This window comes from Cervus canadensis, chromosome 5 (assembly GCF_019320065.1).
Source record: "Cervus canadensis isolate Bull #8, Minnesota chromosome 5, ASM1932006v1, whole genome shotgun sequence".
In the NCBI taxonomy this organism is placed as follows: Eukaryota; Metazoa; Chordata; class Mammalia; order Artiodactyla; family Cervidae; genus Cervus; species Cervus canadensis.
This window is the reverse complement of record NC_057390.1, coordinates 29861945-29880322: the sequence shown is the minus strand read 5'-3', so window position 1 is coordinate 29880322 and position 18378 is coordinate 29861945. Positions and strand designations below refer to the sequence as shown.

The following is an 18378-nucleotide window of genomic DNA, read 5'->3' as shown; positions in this document are numbered from 1 at the left end:
CCATACATGACTACTGCAAAAACCATAGCCTTGACTAGATGGACCTTTGTTGACAAAGTAATGTCTCTGCTTTTTAATATGCTGTCTAGGTTGGTAAAATATTTTATTTAATCCAAATGTACAAAATCATTTTTGTTGGAAGGCAAAATTGAATCTTGAATATTCAACTGAATATTGAAATATTGAATATTCAGTGTTGAATTTTTGTTGGAAGGCAAAATTATTATATTAAGTAATGTCTTCTAAACTTGAGATTGAAAAACAAAACAGGCACCTTCATGAAGTGCAACTATGAAGCTTATTGAGGGTAATTTATATACAGGTGGGATTAAGTGGACAACATGCGCAGTTTACTACAAGGTGTGGAAAGGGGGGCTTTACAGGGACCAGAACTAAAAATAGAACCTGACTGCCATGGAGAAACAGGTTCACACCAGATGGGAACCAGGGGTTTTTCCTTCCCCTTGGGGGTTTCATGACCATTAATCATCTGCATCAGCAGGAGGCATTCTTCCAGTTTTCATTTTGGATGAAGACAAGGGTAAAAGGTGACAGGAAACTCATCTAATTTGGGTGCATTCCTTGTGAGTGCACTAAAGGTCAGCCATGCAGAAAGGAGAGTGGTAAGACTGTGGGCCTAAGAGAGAGCTGAGAAAAAGAGAGTCAGTGTGGTTCAGCCACATACATGTCAACATCTATCAATATAAAAATTATTAATGAGATACTTCATTTTGTTTTGCCAAGTCTTTGACGTCTGGCGTGTATTTGAAACTTACAGTGTATCTCTGTTTGGCCTGGACATATTTCAAGTGCTCAATACCCATACGTGGCTGGTGGCTGCATTTTTGGACATTGCAAGTTTAGTGTATTGGTTATATGAGGGGAAGTGTGGGTGATAAGACTGGCAAATGAAGTTTAAGCCTTTGTTTCAGGGGCCTTGAATGCAAAGCTGAGACATTTGTAGAAAAGTAGACAGGTCAAGAGGAGGGACAGAAGAATCTGAGTCTTAGAGTGACGTGGTGGGAGTTATCAGGAAAGGCCATAGCGGGCAGAGCAAACTCAGGATGGAGTGAAGAGAAACCAATATGTGGACTATGGAGCAGTCAAGGTGAAGAATGGCCAAGGAGAATGACAGTGGGAAAAGAATAAAGGGGCTGTGAAGGCTGGATTCTGCCTTCATGGTCTGAAGGGAAAATCTAACCGACACTGGGAATTCAATGGTGAACAGAGGAAACACTCATACAAAACACCTGATGAATTCTCAAAAAATAGTGCAGAAAAAGAGAAACAATTTTTAATGTAGTCATTAGTGCTAAGGAAGACAGGGGAGAGGAAGAAAAAGCACCCTGGTAGGCTCTAAAAGCTTCATGGCAGAACAGGAATCTGAGCTACACCTTTGAAGTTAGGGGACTTCCCTGGTGGCTCAGATGGTAAAGAATCTGCATGCAGTGCAGGAGACCTGAGTTCAATCCCTGGGTTGGGACAATCCCCTGGAGAAGAGAATGGCTATCCACTCCAGGATTCTTGCCTGGAGAATTCCGTGGACAGAGAAAGTCTAGTGGGCTACAGTCCATGGGGTCACCAAGAGCTGGACATGACTGAGTAACTAACACTTTGAAGTTAAAGACTGTGAGCACACACCCTCAAGAAGCTGGTGGCTCTCACAGAAACAAGGTTTTTGCAGAAGAACCAGAGGACTGTGTAGTGGGGTGTATCAGGAACGGGACTGTTGTGATCTGACTAATGTAGGACAGAGCACTGGATCAGGAGCAAAGTAACCTATGTTCTAGTCCAGATCTGCTGCTGAACTGCCTTGCGGTTTCAGGGAAGTCGCTTTACTTTTCCTCACTTAAGATTCTTCATCTAAAGTGAGGGGTTGGACCAAACCACTTGCAAGCAATGCTTTTTATTCTGATTCACTGAATCTACTGCCGGAAGTGCTTAATAGTGTATTCTAAAATTTTCTGATGTAAAACTTTAACATATTGGATGTCCATCTATACTGACTTCATATTTCAGTTAACATTGACATGTCAGTTTCCTCCAGGTAAATGCTAAAGACAAGAGGCCAATAAAGGAAGACATACTCAATAATGAAGTTACCAAACAGATCAATGCATTTGAAAGCATAAAGGTTTAAAATCATTTGTGAAGGGAAAAGCCATTTTTTACTTCATTCCAAGATGAAAGCAAGTTTATTATAATGACTGACTTTAAAAAGAACACAGGAATTCTCAAGTCCCTGTTCAATGTAGAACAAGGTCTTATGTAATAAATGCAAAAACATTAACATTCTTTTAAAGTTGAACAAGTCAGTGTTTAATGCTCCCATTTCTGAGTTCATTTGCAAAAATATCTTTGACCATCCCTGGTTTATGTCTTTTTCTCTTCCTCTGATTTTGCTGCTGCTGCTGCTAAGTCACTTCAGTCATGTCTGACTCTGTGCGACCCCATAGACGGCAGCCCACCAGGGTCCCCCGTCCCTGGGATTCTCCAGGCAAGAACACTGGAGTGGGCAGTGTTTTAAAATTCAGGGTGTGTAGCTATGAAAGATGGCTGGATGTTTGTAGCTTTCTTAAATCGGTAATAGAGATGGCTTTTCTAAACGATTAGAGGGAAGTGAATAAAAACATCTCATTTCTGCCATCCTAAGCAGAAGAGCTCCAGCGAGGTGAGCAAGACCCCATCCAGGCTTTGAGGACTCCAGATTAGCATGGGATTTCGTCCCTGGCTCTTGTCTTCCTCTGGTCTTGCTCAGCCTGTGGGCTTCAGCAGGTGGTCCTACCCTGGAAAGCATCTGTGCACTCTAAGCTCTTAAAACACAGGGTGAGGTGGGGGAACCTACAGTTGTAATTGGTTTGAGGCAATAGCTATCTTTAAAAGGAGAGTGTGTCAGTTAAACCATATTTTTCATTCATCTAGGGAGTTGGCTATTTAAAGGAACCTTTCATCAGATCCTCCTGTAGAACAAAGAGCTCTTTAATAATGCAAATGTCTCCCAATGGACAGGTTTTGATAAGCAAGGATTTCTAAATCTTGGACTTCTTTAAAGGGGGACAAAGAAACTCCTGATTCTGAAACTCTCCTGCTAACATTATGTTGAAGGTTCATTAACAAACCAGTGAGCTGGACAAACTGGCTTCTTCCAAGGTCATTTGTATTATTAAACTTGGAAGAAAAAAAAAAAGAGGGGCCCAAGCCCCACCCTTGAGTCCTCAAAGAGACATTAGGAACAATTAAGGAGGACCTGATAATGTGGCATCATCTTCTTCAAGGGGATTAGGTTCATCTGAATGCTATTTGTGTATATTGTTGGGCTCTGACAGAAGGTGAGCTGGTGCCTTGACAATTGGGGCTGGCTAGGAAGGGCACTGAGTCAGGGTCCAGGTGAAAGAGTTGATGTAAAGGAAGCCTGAAAGCAGGATGGCTCTCGTGAGCAGTTCCACATTAGGCAAGACAAAAGGGCTGGACCTGTAGTCTATGCATCCAGGCCTCCCCGATGGCTCAGCAGGTAAAGATTCTGCGGCAAATGCAGGAGATGCAGGTTTGATCCCTGGGTCGGGAAGATCCCCTGGAGGAGGAAATGGTATGCACCCCAGTATTCTTGCCTGAAAAATCCCATGGACAGAGAAGACTGCCAGGCTATATAATCCATGGGGTTGCAAAGAGTCAGGTACAACTAAGCATGGGCATGACCAGTCACTGGATGCAGGATTCCCAGGGAAGAAGACCTACTATTGAGTCAAGTGGCAATCTAAGGCTGACAGGAATTCCAGGAGGGCAACTCAGCTGAGAACTTGAGTTGCCCACTCTCCCAATAGCTGGGGGAATGGGTGCTATGCTCAGTCAGTCAGTCATGTCCAACTCTTTTGCAACCCCATGGACTGTAGCCCACCAGGCTCCTCTGTCTATGGGATTTTCCAGGCAAGAATACTGGAGTGGATCACCATTTCCTTCTCCAGGGGGTCTTCCTGACCCAGGGATAGAATCCATGTCTCCACATCTCCTGCATTGCAGGTGGATTCTTTATCGCTTCCCAAAGAGTACCTCAGTCCTAAAAAGAGACTGTGGCAGCTTGGCAGCCTACCATAGCATCCACTGGAGGAATTAACCCAACTGCACTGGGTGGCCCCTGCACAGGGTCAGCATCTAGGCCATGGGACCCAGTCTGCAAGTGAGAACCCAGCAGTGAGAGGTATTACATTGATCCTAACGAGATAGCAGAGGATGAGATGGTTGGATGGCATCACCAACTCGATGGACATGAGTTTGAGCAAGCTCTGGGAGTTGGTGATGGACAGGGAAGCCTGGAATCCTGCAGTCATGGGGTTGCAGAGTCAGACACGACTGAGTGGCTGAACTGAACTGAACCAGATAGCACCTAGGAACCTATCTAGGTCAGCAGTGTCTTCTGACAGGCAGAAATATAGGGCTCAAGATCTGGTGACTGGCAGGAAGGAAGGTCAGAGGCTCTCCTTCTGGATGGACTTTGGGGAGACCAGGCAGGGTACAGGATCAAGGCCAAAATAAGTACTAGTACAGGGGGAGCACAGTTCCAGGTACTAAGGTGCACCACAGGCAACCGTCCTGATGTATTTTCATATGTTTTCTAATGTCTGGTGTGCGTGTATTCTAATTCTGCAAGTAGTACTGTGCATATACATCATTAATTCCTTAGGTATTTCTCTTAACACCATGATTCTAAGATCCACACATGCTGCTCTGTTACCTTTACACTCTCGCTCCTACCTGCCGACCCATTAGGTGGGTGTGTACATTTCACCATTCCTCACTCAGTAGTAGACACTCAGGTTGCCTTCCACACCCTTGATGCTATGAAGAAAATCTTTGTGCAGGTTTCCTTAAGTCTCAGTGTGAGAACTTCTCTGGGATGTATACAGGAGTAGAACTGCAGGGTTATTGGGACAATTGTTCACATTGCTAAGAGCTTCTGGTTTCAGGGGTAGAATCACAGAAGCATCAATCAGGAAAAGGGAGACATTGAGATGGTTATTAACAAATCATGGACCATATGAACAAACACTTAGATACAGGAGACAGACACGTGAATGCTTCAGAACTGCTGCCCTTGGAAGATGAATCAGAAAGGAATACATGACATCACTAAAATAAAAATGCATCAGTGGGGAACACTGTCTGGGATTCATAGACCCACCTTCTCCATGTCACTTCATGACAACACTTCTGTTGTGAAAGCTTGGTGCACCTGTCTCACCCCATCACTCTCTCCATTCTCTGACCCCCAGGCCTCTTTTCTGGGGCAGCCACATCCATAAAGCTGCCTGCCCTTCATTCGGTGTCTCTTTTATGGTAGGTACTCTGTTTTCACTCTCATCACTAGCCTTCCCTGCTCTGCGGCAACATCGACTCTACAAAATTTCACCTTGCACCAGGGCTGTTGCACAGTCACCGGGAGCAGCCAGTGATGATCTATAGCGTCTCTCACTTCTGTCCAGTCCTTGCTCCTCTTCCCTCATCCCTCCATCAATCAAACACTCAGGTGTCCTCCCTGGTCAGCTCTGAGCCAAACTGCTCTCCTGGGAGCCACACGTGCTCCCTTTTGGAGGAGGAGGCTGCCTGCTAAGAGGCTTCAGCTTCTGGGCTGCATTTGCATGAATAAACAGTTCTGAAGGGTTCAGTTGAAGCTTTTATGTAAACACTCTCCAAAATATGTTCTGCACTGCATTATCCCCAGCAATAAAGATTCTGGAATCAGAATTTGGCTGTCAGTTTTATTGATGTCGCGTGGGGTACAGTAGAATACAGCTTTCTCTTCTGGAAATTTATTGACTTGGCAGTGCAGAGAGCAATAAAACTGTGTTTTTAATCAGCAAGCCAAGCAGACATGATTCCAGAAGAAATATAGGAAGCAAACATGCCATCATAAGAAGATTTCTCCCTGTCCTGTCCCTGTTCTTCTCAGATGTTCTGTTAAATAAGTTTGGGTACTGAAGAATATGCTTGGTGGGACTGTCTTCAGGAATAAAATCAGAGGACCAAGTTTGGATTACTTGTTCTAGGATGTAACACCTCTAAGAAATTGTTGAGTGAAAGTATTTTTCTGCAAAATGAAATTTCTTTGCATTAGCTCCTAGAGAGGAATTACTGGTAAGCTGCTTTGCAGGAGGAATAGCAAGAGTGTAACATGCTTCTTCTCAAGAGAAGCGAGGTTCCAGGGCCTGTCCTTTCACTGTGCTCAGTGAGAAAGAGTGAGTGACCTGGCACACATCCAAAGGAAATGAAATCACTACCTCTCAGAGACATCTGCACCCCATATTCATGGCTGCATTATTCATAATAGCCAAGATATAGAAACAACCTAAAGTCATTTGACAGATGAATGGACAGAGAAAATATGGTGTGTATATATATATATATATACACACACACATATATATACAACAGAATATTTTTCAGACATAACAAGAAGGAAATTTGCCATTTGCAGCAACATGGATGAAACTGGAAAGCATTATGCTAAGTGAAATAAGCTAGAGAAAAACAAATGCTCCATGGTATCATGTCTCTCTGAAATCTAGGGTGAAAAAAAACAATCTGATAGAAACAGAATAGAAATGGTGGTCACCAGTGACTGGGGGCAAGGGAAAATGAAGAGATACAAGTCAAAGGGTACAAACGTTCAGTTATAAGAAGAATAGGTTCTGAGGATCTAATGTACAGCAAGGTGTCTCTAGTTAAGAATAGGTGGCTATTCAAAAGAGACACAGATGTATAGAACAGTCTTTTGGACTCTGTGGGAGAAGGCGAGGGTGGGATGATTTGAGAAAATAGCATTGAAACATGTATATTATCATATGTGAAACAGATCGCCAGTCCAGGTTTGATGCATGAGACAGGGTGCTCAGGGCTGGTGCACTGGGATGACCCTGAGGGATGGGATGGGGAGGGAGGTGGGAGGGGGGTTCAGGATGGGGAACACATGTACACCCATGACTGGCTCATGTCAATGTATGGCAAAAACCACTACAATATTGTAAAGTAATTAGCCTCCAATTAAAACAAATAAATTAATAAAAAAAAAAGAATAGGTGACTATTGTGTATTTGAAAGTTGCTGAGTGAAGAGCTGACTCATTGGAAAAGACCCTGATGCTGGGAGGTATTGGGGGCAGGAGGAGAAGAGGATGACAAAGGATGAGATGGCTGGATGGCATCACCGACTCGATGGGCATGAGTTTGAGTAAACTTCGGGAGCTGGTGATGGATAGGGAGGCCTGGCGTGCTGCGATTCATGGGGTCGCAAAGAGTCAGACACAACTGAGCGACTGAACTGAACTGAACTGAGCTGAATACTCTTACCACATACACACACTCACACATACATGTTAACTGAGGTGTGACAGGATGTGTTGAGGTGACAGGATGTGTTCATTATCTTGATATTGGTAATCATTCCACAGTGGGAAAAAAAGAAGAGAGAGTGAGTGGTTTAGGAGCCGTATACTTCAGCCCATTATTGCACAGTGAAAAGAACGTTTGGACTCTGTCAGCTTGGTCATGTTACCTGGTCCAGGTTACTTACTTTCTTGTGATCAAGTTTCCTCTGCTATTGAAGGGAAATACCCACCTCAAACCACTGTTAAGTGAATAAAATAAGGTTATAGGTGGGTGTGCGTGGTTTACACAGCACGTTACAAGTCCCAGTAGCAAGTCCTTTCTGGAACTCTAAGACAGCTCACTGATTCTCATCTGCTCGTCATGGAGGAGGTGCTCTCTCCCAGCAGGTAAGCCGGTCTCTGCTGCAGGGACAGAAAAGCAAGGCAGCATCTCCCACTCCTCTTCTCCATGTTCTCAATATGCACTTCCCTCCTGAAATGTCCTGGTCCACTCCCCTCCTCTCTCCAGTCCCTGGGCCAAATCCTTGGATCAGTGTAGACACTTGATAAATGCAGGCTAACCTTCATCTCTGCCTTGCAGACGCCTTCTCCTGCGTTACCTTAACCCAGGCTCCTTTATCACACGTGCGTTGTCCTACTCTGGTTTTGCTCTTGCTAAGTGGCCACTCTTTTCTCAACTTTTTGTAATGCGTAACTTTGATCTCAATTCAAGAACACTCAGATTGTTCTTCTGGATATAAGTAAGAGCCTGAAGGAGTCTCTTTAGATGCTTCCCTCAAATGGTATGAGATTAATGGCATTAAATCAAAATGGCATTTGATTAACCACAGGAGCAAAGTGGTCTGGTTGAGATCATATGAAAATAGGCTGCTTGGGGAAGATGGTATATAGCAAAATAGGAGCATGTTGTTAGTGAATCTTCCCTTCTCCTACCTGCCTGGTTTTCAATTGTATTTTCACCATCCATTTCTCCACTCTACCCAAGACAGCTTCTTTTCTATCCTCCCAACAAGCTTATATGGCCACTCTAAAACTACGTGTTAACTGTTTACTTGATACCAAGCCCAATTCTTTATACAGGTTATCTTGATTAATCTTCACAACAACCCTGTGAAATAGGAATTATTATTTCAATTTTATAGACAAAGGACCTGCAATAGAGGATCTAAATAATATGCCTAGGGTCCTGTAGCCAGGTAGTAGAAGAGTGGAGATTTGACCCTGGGTGCATCTGATCCCAAGGTTCACTATCCTAACCACAAAATTACACACTTTTTGATAAAGACCAAGAATTAGTCATGGCACATTTCTTTATTGATAGAAGGTAGAATTTTCAACCTGAATCTAACAATTGGGAACTCTGCAGTCACACACATACACACACATTTCATTCATGAACTTAAAAGGCGCCGAATCTTAAATCTTAAACTCTTGGCTTTCCTTTTTTCTTTTCTAGATCACTCACCTATCTCCCTATCAAAGTAATCCCATCTCAAGCTTTCAGAGGACTTAATGAGGTCATAAAAATGTAAGTAAGATACTGCATATCAAAAGACATTTATAATTGAAATAAAATTTTTTTCTCAGAGAACACATAGTTGAAAAGTGGTAATTTTTCTAGGAGAGAAATTGTATTTAGGAAACCCTAGTATTTTTATCTTTAAAGTACAAATAATACCCAGGGACCTTTGAAGAAAAGGGATGATTTTCAAGAGTCATTAAAATTCAGATAATTAACCTTGTCTCAACAAACTGAATGCATTTTGATAAGTGATGATAAACTACTCCAGTAGAAAAGAAGATAGATTTCAATCATAAAAAACTCCCTCTGCTAGAGTGACTGTTCCCTCATGTCACATTTTTAGATAACACCTGCATAGAAGAAAATGTGTTGAAAGTTTATTGTGCATCAGAAGATTATCTTTGTATCTAAATAATAAGTGTATGACAAACACAGTATTTGTATCTATATTGATAAAAGGCATTTATCAAAAGTGTAAAGCAGCCTGATAATGCAATGTGATCTCCTATTTGTATCTGATGTAACTTCAATCCTATGTTCCTAGGTCAGCTTCTAGGACACAAAAGCACATATATGGAAAGAGAGTATGGATTCCAGCATCCTCCTTAATGTCAATCTGAGTCACAGGACCTCAGAGGCCATTTAGATGCTTCCAAAGAGCATCTTACAAATTTTCAGGGCTTTGAAAACAGATCTGCATCTCTGAAGATGCTACATCATCAGTCCTAGTTCTGTGGGGAAACTCTGACTGCTCTTTAGGGTATTAGCAAGCAATAGGAACATTAAAAATAATTTGTTAAGAATTAGTGCATATTATAAGAAATTCACTGCAGGTTACAGAAATGTCAGTTTGCTTGAGGCTAACCTTTACTCTTCTGCTCTCAAGGTTTTAAATGTTGAGTTTTGAAAACTTTGAATGCATTAAGACCTCCTACTGAGAAAAGCAGCCACAGTTAAATAAGCAAAACTATTAGGTAGGAATAAGATGAATCAGCCTAGGAACTATCCACTACTGTGTTGTTCATAAAAGACCTTAACTGCCTTAGGCTCAGCCTTCCTGTGGGCTAAAAAGCTCATCAAGTCTGAAACCTTCAGTGAATGTTCTTAGAATTTGAGACTTTTTTCTCAGCTAGAAGCAAATGGTAGCTTATATGGGGATTTTAGGGTAACATTGACATTGCCCAGATGCTTGGGGGTGATATATGGCAAAGTTGGTTCCTTTACTTTGTGTCTCTTTAAAAAAAGATCAATTCATTCACTTATGTATTCATTCATTGATACCCTAAATGCCAGGCTATATGAAGCCACTAGGGATTCAGGGGTGACTAGGATATAGTCTCTGTCCTTAGTTTGCTAACAAAGTGAGGAAAATGGTCAAATACAAATAGACAGTCACAACCCAATAAGGACACTTCATGCAGGGAGCTGACCACTCTGCAGCTGCCTCAGAACAGGATTTGGGAGAGTGGTAAAGAGTTAAGGCAATGGCACCCCACTCCAGTACTCTTGCCTGGAAAATCCCATGGACGGAGGAGCCTGGTAGGCTGCAGTCCATGGGGTCGCGAAGAGTCAGACATGACTGAGCAACGTCACTTTCACTTTTCACTTTTATGCATTGGAGAAGGAAATGGCAACCCACTCCAGTGTTCTTGCCAGGAGAATCCCAGGGATGGGGTTGCACAGAGTCGGACACGACTGAAGTGACTTAGCAGCAGTAGTAGCAGTAAAGTGTTAAGAAGGGCTTCCCTGGTGGCTCAGAGGTTAAAGTGTCTGCAAAAGAGTTAAGAAACCAGGAATCCTAACCCAAATTAAAACCTCACTAGAGTGATGGAGTTGGGAACCCAGACATCTTGATCCTGATTCCGAATCTTCTTATAAGCACTATTTGCCTCTCCTCTCAGAGTTTTAATGCCCAAAGCTATAAAACAAGGGAATCTGACTGGATTTCCCCAAAGGGCATGTCTACTTCCAACAATCTGTAACTCTGAGTCCATAGATAAGTAAGCAAAAACTGTCACATCAACAGGAAATACTGAAACTTGCATTTCAACTGCATCTGGGCTGCAGGTACCCATTCGTGCTCCTAGAGGGGGGTGTGAGCACCTTATGATGTGAGGACAACTTAAGGCATCCCTGTTCTTTTGTAAAAGGACACCCCCCCCATTGTTGGGTCATGCACACAGCTTATTTTCATGCAGAAACAGTCATTTATTTCATGCTTCTTTTTCTTCTTCTTTTTTGTTTCTCTCTCTCCCCTAGTGAAATCTCTCAGAGTGATTCCCTGGAAAAGATAGAAGCTAATGCCTTTGACAACCTCCTCAATTTGTCTGAAATGTAAGCATCAGCTAACAGATAGTTTATTGCTGTACACTATTACCCTCGCTGGCTGGAGCCCACTCAGTATTTGTATTCAAGCATCCATAGCTAGGAATCCAAGAGGAAAAGACTACAGCAATTACTAGGTCTGGGCAGGCACTAATTTCTGTCACTGCAGTGTCCTGCAGGTTGCCATGGTGACAACTGCTTCTCCCTGGGAGCTGTATAAACTCTGAAACATCACAACACAAAGTTGGAAATTAAAATTGACATTGTGGAGTCCTGCCAAGTAGCTCTTACCTTATGGTAGGGAGGGTATGGAGTCCTTGAGGTGGTGGAATATTTAGAAAGGAGCTTAGAGATCATGAATTAGTTCACTGGGGACTATTTGGGCATATTCATTTATTTAGTAAATGGTTCTTGGAAACCTACCATGTAAAAGTGTTTGACATGTGTATGTTGGATTTGTTGTTGTGATGTTTTTGAACTGGTTCTTAATCCTTTCCAAAGTGTCATTTTCTTCCAATTTACAAAAAAAGGGAGAATGGGAGAAGACTAGCTCAATTCAGTTTTCAGATGTCACACAGCAAGTTAGCGCCAGAGTTAATAAGACTAGAAATCAGGTCACGTGACTCCTAAACCAGGCTTCTTACTGCTGCCTAGTTTGGCCCAAATCTGAACTTCTACAAGCTGCATCAGCAGAGGAGTTTCCAAAGTTAAGGAAGCAGAAATGATATTAGCAACAAACATATTTTGAGCACTTGTGCTCAGCCTTTATTTCCTCTAGGTTGTTCATTTAATTCTTGCAGCTGCCCTGCAAAGTGGGGTAATTATCCCTTTTGTTCACAGGAAGGATTGGAGGCTCAGAAGGGTTGGTAACTTGACAAAAGTGGCACCTTCGACAATGCCAGGGCTGGAATTCAACCCCAGCCCATGTCTTCAAAGCTTGCGCATTTTCCACTGTACCACAAGGCCTCCCTATGAATGGTCCAATTATCAATCACCTAAAGAGAATAATGAATTAATAAGTATGTGGGTACACATGTCCAACTAAGGGTCAAATGATCCTGGAATACAGAGGAGGTAAAATTTACATGTCCCCCAAGAGACGACAGTGTAACCAGGGAAGTAAGGCTAATTCACCAAACAGAGGGAAATCCAAAATAACAGGTATTTAAGTGCAAAAGGTATAGTCTGGACTTCTCTGTGAAGTAGAATTTCATGATGGGAGCGGGGTAGGGGAAGGTCATTTCCATTACATCATTACCATTACCAGTCCTACCTGGACCTGGAAATCTGAAAATCTGCAGTTTTAACAGACTTCCCAAGCAATGTTGAACCACAGCAGCTTGAGATAAATAAAACTGCTCATGATGTAAAGCAGTTTTATTTAATAGATAAAGATATCTTTATATAAAGTATCAATTTATAGATAGATAAATATCCATTTATTGATACAGAAAGAAAAATAAAGCGCTCTAACGGAAAGAAGGCCCTGAGACTAGAATGTCAGCTCCCCACAGCTCTCTTTGCCTTGTTTATAGCTGGATCTCCAGCACCTAGAACAATGTCTGGCACATGGAGGTAATTCAATAAATGTTTGTTTAATGAATGGATGGATGAGTGGTCAGATTCCAAAACAGTCTTAAGAAATAGAAGTTCTTTCCATCCTACCCACCTAATGTCTTATATGGCCCAAGACTGCTTGGTTTAGTTGTTGTAAAGTTAATTACAACAAAAAGTCACTCACCTCTAAAGAATCAAAGAGACGTAAAGGATAGAAATCGGCACGATGGTTGGAAACTATAGTAAGGTGGAATACACACTAGACTTGGAGTTGGAAAAACTGCGTTCACCTCCAAGTTCTCCTACTTCTCACTTCTGTGATTAGAGACCAATCATTCAACTTCCTGATTTCATCCACTGTTGTCAACACTGGAAGGCCTTACTGTGAACCAGACACACATATTTTCTGTTCAAAACCCACTCTATGAGGAAACCAAGCTTTAAGTGATGCATCCAAGGTCATATAGTCAGTAAAACCAGCCTGTTAAACCAAGCTGATACCCGAGTCCATCCACCTAACCAACACACTAGATTTTCTCTACAGAACAAGAGTAATTATCATTTCCTTCAGTGGCTGTTGCCTGGGTTTAAAAAGCCAGAGGCATTTACTGACCCTTTATTGAATCCATAGTAGACAGAATTCAGTAAATGTAGCTGCTTTTCAAAGTCACTGGGGAACTAGGAAGAAAGGCAATAATGCCACTGCAGTACTGTGGCTGTACTTTTACATTTTGCCAAGCCATGCCTTGTGTATTATCTCCACCTATTATGTTACTCACTCCCTACCAACCTGTGAGGCAGAGAAAGTGCTATTATTCTTCTAATTTTACAGAAGGGAGCACTAGCTCAGGGGCATTAGAAGGCCTGGCATCATCACACAACCAATTATCTATAGAATGGATGTAAAAATCCCCAAATGCAAGTCCCTAGCGTCAGCCCTGGGCTATTCCAAAGGCTGAGTGCCCATCTGAATAACCAGTCAGTGTGACTGCCAGCCACTACAAAGATGACCAGTTTGCCTCCAAGAGCAAACAGCCAATTCATTCATTTCTCTTGGGAGTGAAATCGCCCATCACCCCCAATGTGCTGGCTCCATGGTTGGTCAGGACCTAGCTGGCCAGGAGCCCTGGATGTTGGTTGTTACTCGGGGGCAGGAAGGAGAGCAGGGAGAATGGAACAGACTCCCAGCTATGATGCTTATACTTATCTCAGCAAGAGGTTGAAAGCAGGACTTCCTGGCAGTAGCCAACTGGCTCTCATCATCCAGTTTGTATCCTGAGGGTCTCAGGAGCACCCCTCAAGCACAAGAAAGTCACTTGGTTTTGTTGATGCCACTTTCAGCCAACATCCTCTGGTGACCATGGCCTTGTGCAGTCCAAATGAAGCACGTCTATTAAACTGCTGCCTGTTTTTCCATTTCTCTTTACAGACTGATCCAGAACACTAAAAACCTGGTGTACATTGAGGCCGGAGCATTTACAAATCTCCCTCAGTTAAAATACCTGTGAGGAATTTTCCTTTTTAAGCAATAGGGGCAGGGGATATGGGCATCTGATGAAAACTTAATTAAAAGGTTGGGAAGAATTTTTAAACCACATACTTAGCATTATTTGCATGTCTGTCTTCAGCTTTCTGATTAAAAGCTAATCAGCATTTCCTATTAACCACTATGCTGGCTACTTTCAAATACATGTTAGTGGCTCCCAACGTTTTCTTTGTCTCAAACATCCAAGAAGGATATCACCCCCTTGCAATGATTTTCAAAGTGATGGTGGGCATAGGGCAGGGAGGTCAGGACACTTTAAAAAGGCTAAGTCGGAATCTCTAAGGTGAGGTGGTGATATAGACAGGGCATTGGTGAAAGTGGGAGGGGCAGTTCTGATTTGACCCCCATCCATGGTTAAAAATTCCTGACCTCATTTCTCTCATGTGTCCACTCATTCACTCAGTCAGTTTTAAAGTACTGCCTTGAGGTAGGCCGTGTGCCATATAAACCAAATCATTATTTTCTATTTCCCCTTAAACCTTACTAAGTCCACTAGTTAGCATTATAAGTTGAGTACCACTGTAGCCTCGCAGATTCATCACCTTGCCAGCAAAACAAGAATACCTGTAATGTGATACAAATCTATAAATTAGTCACCCTGGATCTTCTCACATACCAAGTAGTCATTTATTCACAAAGGAAAAAATGAACATTTAGCCCTCTGATATAGATGTCCATTCTTTCTTCTTCCTGATGAAATAAATTTCATAAAATCCCCAGAGGATGCAAAGTCCACCACCTCTAGCAGCCCTGCCCCGGGCCACGAGCGTAGCCCTAATGCTGGATGACAATTCCTAAACCAAGTGTGCTGCTTTTCCAGACCTCCAAGGGATCCATAGGACGCATAAGTATCTGCAGTATCAAATATGTTGGAAAAACATAAGAAAATCCCAGAACCAAATTTGACTACTGCAGCCCCTTGTTACCTAAGAATCACTGCTTTTATTAAATAGCATCTTCACCCCTAAAGTATGATATTCCCCCAACCCCACTACACACTGCAGTCCACACTGCAGTGAAGCCCACACTGCCTTCACCAGTCACAGAGAGGACAAGGATTCCATGTGATCTGGGGTAACAGGTAAGGAGGAGAACCAGAGAGAGCCAAAACAGAAACCTGGATTCTTTTCCTCATCACCAGAGTGCCAGGCAGTTCAGTTCAGCTGTCCACAGTCCATGACTGGTGAATTTAAAACTCGCCTGGGAAGATCCAGATGCTCGGCTCCTCTCAAGGAGTCCCATTCTTGTGTAATAAAATATCCTTCAATTTAACCTATCACTGAAGTCTCACTCCTCTTTGAAGGCTAAGTAAAAGGTGGGAGGAAAGAGGAAGAGCCTTGGGTAGCTGCAAAACCAAAAGAATGTTCCGTGACCAGTGAGATACAGGGAAGAACTCCCTGAATTGTAAGGTAGCTAAATAAAGGGAGATTTTAAATAATGAGGATATGATTTCTCACATGGAGATTAATCTTCCTGAAGTGTTTGAGTTAAAACCTGTTCTAAAGTAGAGAGATGCTTTCTAGAACCATTAAGAACACAGAATACACTAATTAGCAAAAGGAAATGGAACGCAATACAATAGGAAAATGCAACTGATGCAATAGGAAAAAGACAGTCTGGAAATACAAATGTAAATGAAAAAGACGGAAGAGATTGGTCCCATCCCCTAGATCTCTAAAAGGAGCAACTTCCCCCCATAGTGTTAGGGGCTTTTAAATTCTGATCTTCAACAGCCAGAAGTGTTATTGATAAACTCCACAATTTTTAAATCTAATGTGAAAACAGTTATCTGCACAGTGCCTTTCTACTGTTTTTATCTTTATTCCTTAGTAACAATCCCCTATACTCACTCTGCCCACATTCCCATCCTGCCCCATATCACAGAAGCATCTGTAACACAGGCATCCGCAAGCTTCCAGATGTTACGAAGATCTTCTCCTCTGAATTTAATTTCATTCTGTAAGTACCAGGCTGATTGCTACGCATAACAGTTTCCTATTTGCAGCTGAAATTTAGAAAGTAAATATTTCTCATTTCATTCCTCAAGGGAAATTTGTGATAACTTACACATAACCACTGTACCAGGAAATGCTTTTCAAGGGATGAATAACGAATCCATAACGCTGTAAGTAAATGTGCAGATTCAAGCTCTGCCATGCAGCTCCTACTATTCCCACTTCTTTTTTTTTTTAATTCCCACTTCTAGCTTGAGGTGGGCTCTTTCTTGTCTTTCATCATGTTCCTAACTCGCTGCTGACATTCTTTCTGACCTAAAATGCCAAGGGTGAGAGGAGTCGTGTGGGATGGCAGCTAGGTCATATGTTCATACATGACAACCAACCAACCCATTAAGTTCAAAATTAATCAAATGGGCCCTGAGGATTTACAGTGACCGAATTTCCAACTGATGAAATTGTTCACTACATCGATGGACTGCTTTGAAGCTAAAAAGAGACAGCCTGGAGGGGAGTGACTGCCCTGGTAAAAAGAGAGCACAGAAATTTCAAGTTTCAACTGAGAAGAGGTTGGAAGGATATTCTTCAAGTAGGTGGAGTAGCTGATCAAAGGACCCTGCTCTTTCTCTCTCTTTCTTTCTTTCTCTCTCTCTCTCAGTCATTTTTCACTTTCTCCTTGGAACCTGCTTACTTTGTTTCTGAAGGAACACCAACTATGCCCATTCCCTACATCCTTTCATACTTGAAAATAATGCCTTCTCATCTGGCAGTCACTCATCAGGTTATCCCTTCCATGATCTTTCCTAAGGCCTCGCTACTAAATGTATGGTCTGTGGACAAGCATCTATAGTGTCTTCTGAGAGCTGGTAAGAAACTCAGATGCTCAGGCTAATCCCAGACCTACTGACTCAGAATCTGCATTTTAATAAGATTTGAAGTGAATCGCATCACATTAAAGTTTGAGGGGCATCATGCTAAGATAACCCAACTTACTCTCTTCACTGTATACCTGCCTGACTTCCCTCCCGTTAGATTCCTGCCCTCTTCACACGGGCCACGTTCCTTTGCTCCACCATTCAGAGGCAGAATCCTGGGCACCATGTCTCATTTATCTCCAAAGCCCAGTGGCCCATGTTCAATTCTGCTCCCATGTCTACATCCTCGCACTCATTCTGCTTTGGTTACATTCCATGGCAGGATCATGATAAGACGATCAATGACCTTAAGTGTCCTTAAAGAAAGAGAGAGCATGTATTGATGACCCAGAAATGAGGAGCTAGTTGTGAAACAAGAGAAGAGACCATCTCAGAGGATTGCCTTTTATACAATGGATTCTAGAAATTGGTATCAGTGGTGCACTGCATTTAATTAGTAATTTTACTGTGTGTAAGTATAATTCAACACATAACAGTTATCATGTTACAAAGCTGTGACCAATGCAGCCTGGACTCATGAGTGTTGCAATCAAAAGAATACAAAGCAGCAACCAAAAATATTTTCAAAATAACTCAAATTCTTACTTTGCATCTCTTACACATCAGAAAGGAGACTATATCCTAGAAAAACTTCTCTACAGTCTTTCTACTCCTCCACTTCCCTCAGGTACTGTAGCTCTTCTAGCTGTTTATAAAGCCTTTCTGACTCACCATCACCTATGGATCAGGAACTACTCATTCATCATGTCCCCTGTCAGAAACAGGGCATTTACAGAGCACTGAGTGGGGAGGTACTGCACGCCTTAGGATTTGGGGTCTTTCTATGTCTTTGCTGAGGACACAAAAGACATATAAGATCCATGTCTCTGGGAAGCTCACAATCTCAATGGGAGAAAACATGAAAGAATAATACAAGCCAGTAGACATTCACTGCGAGTGTGCGGTACACAGAAATGAGAAGTCTTAGAGAGGTTCTCTTGGGCTGTAGAAGTCAGGCTGCAGACCTGAGTGAGACCTTGCAGAATCAGTAACACTTGTATGAGTAAATATGATAAAAGTGGCTAATATTTATATAGCACTTATTAAGTGCCTACGCGGTTTTAAAGTACTTTTTAAAAAACTCATTTAAATCTTGCAACCCTATGAGGTAGGGACTGTCC

At 42.3% G+C, this 18378-nt stretch overlaps 2 protein-coding genes across 4 annotated transcripts in view; one reads left to right on the top strand and one right to left on the bottom strand.

Annotated features, from left to right (window-relative positions):
- LOC122441658 (stonin-1) overlaps positions 1-18378 on the bottom strand; it is a 189835-nt gene that overhangs the window by 13084 nt on the left and 158373 nt on the right. The gene's annotated exons all lie outside the window — the stretch shown is intronic.
- The window catches only part of LHCGR (luteinizing hormone/choriogonadotropin receptor), a 60245-nt gene that overhangs the window by 12015 nt on the left and 29852 nt on the right, over positions 1-18378 (top strand). For 2 of the 3 annotated variants that reach the window (XM_043468521.1, XM_043468520.1), the window contains exons 2-6: positions 8835-8906; positions 11160-11234; positions 14212-14286; positions 16213-16287; positions 16376-16453. In XM_043468521.1, coding sequence (XP_043324456.1) covers positions 8835-8906; positions 11160-11234; positions 14212-14286; positions 16213-16287; positions 16376-16453 — 375 coding nt within the window. The remainder of the gene's footprint in view (positions 1-8834; positions 8907-11159; positions 11235-14211; positions 14287-16212; positions 16288-16375; positions 16454-18378) is intronic. The other variant, XM_043468522.1, reaches the window with a different exon arrangement.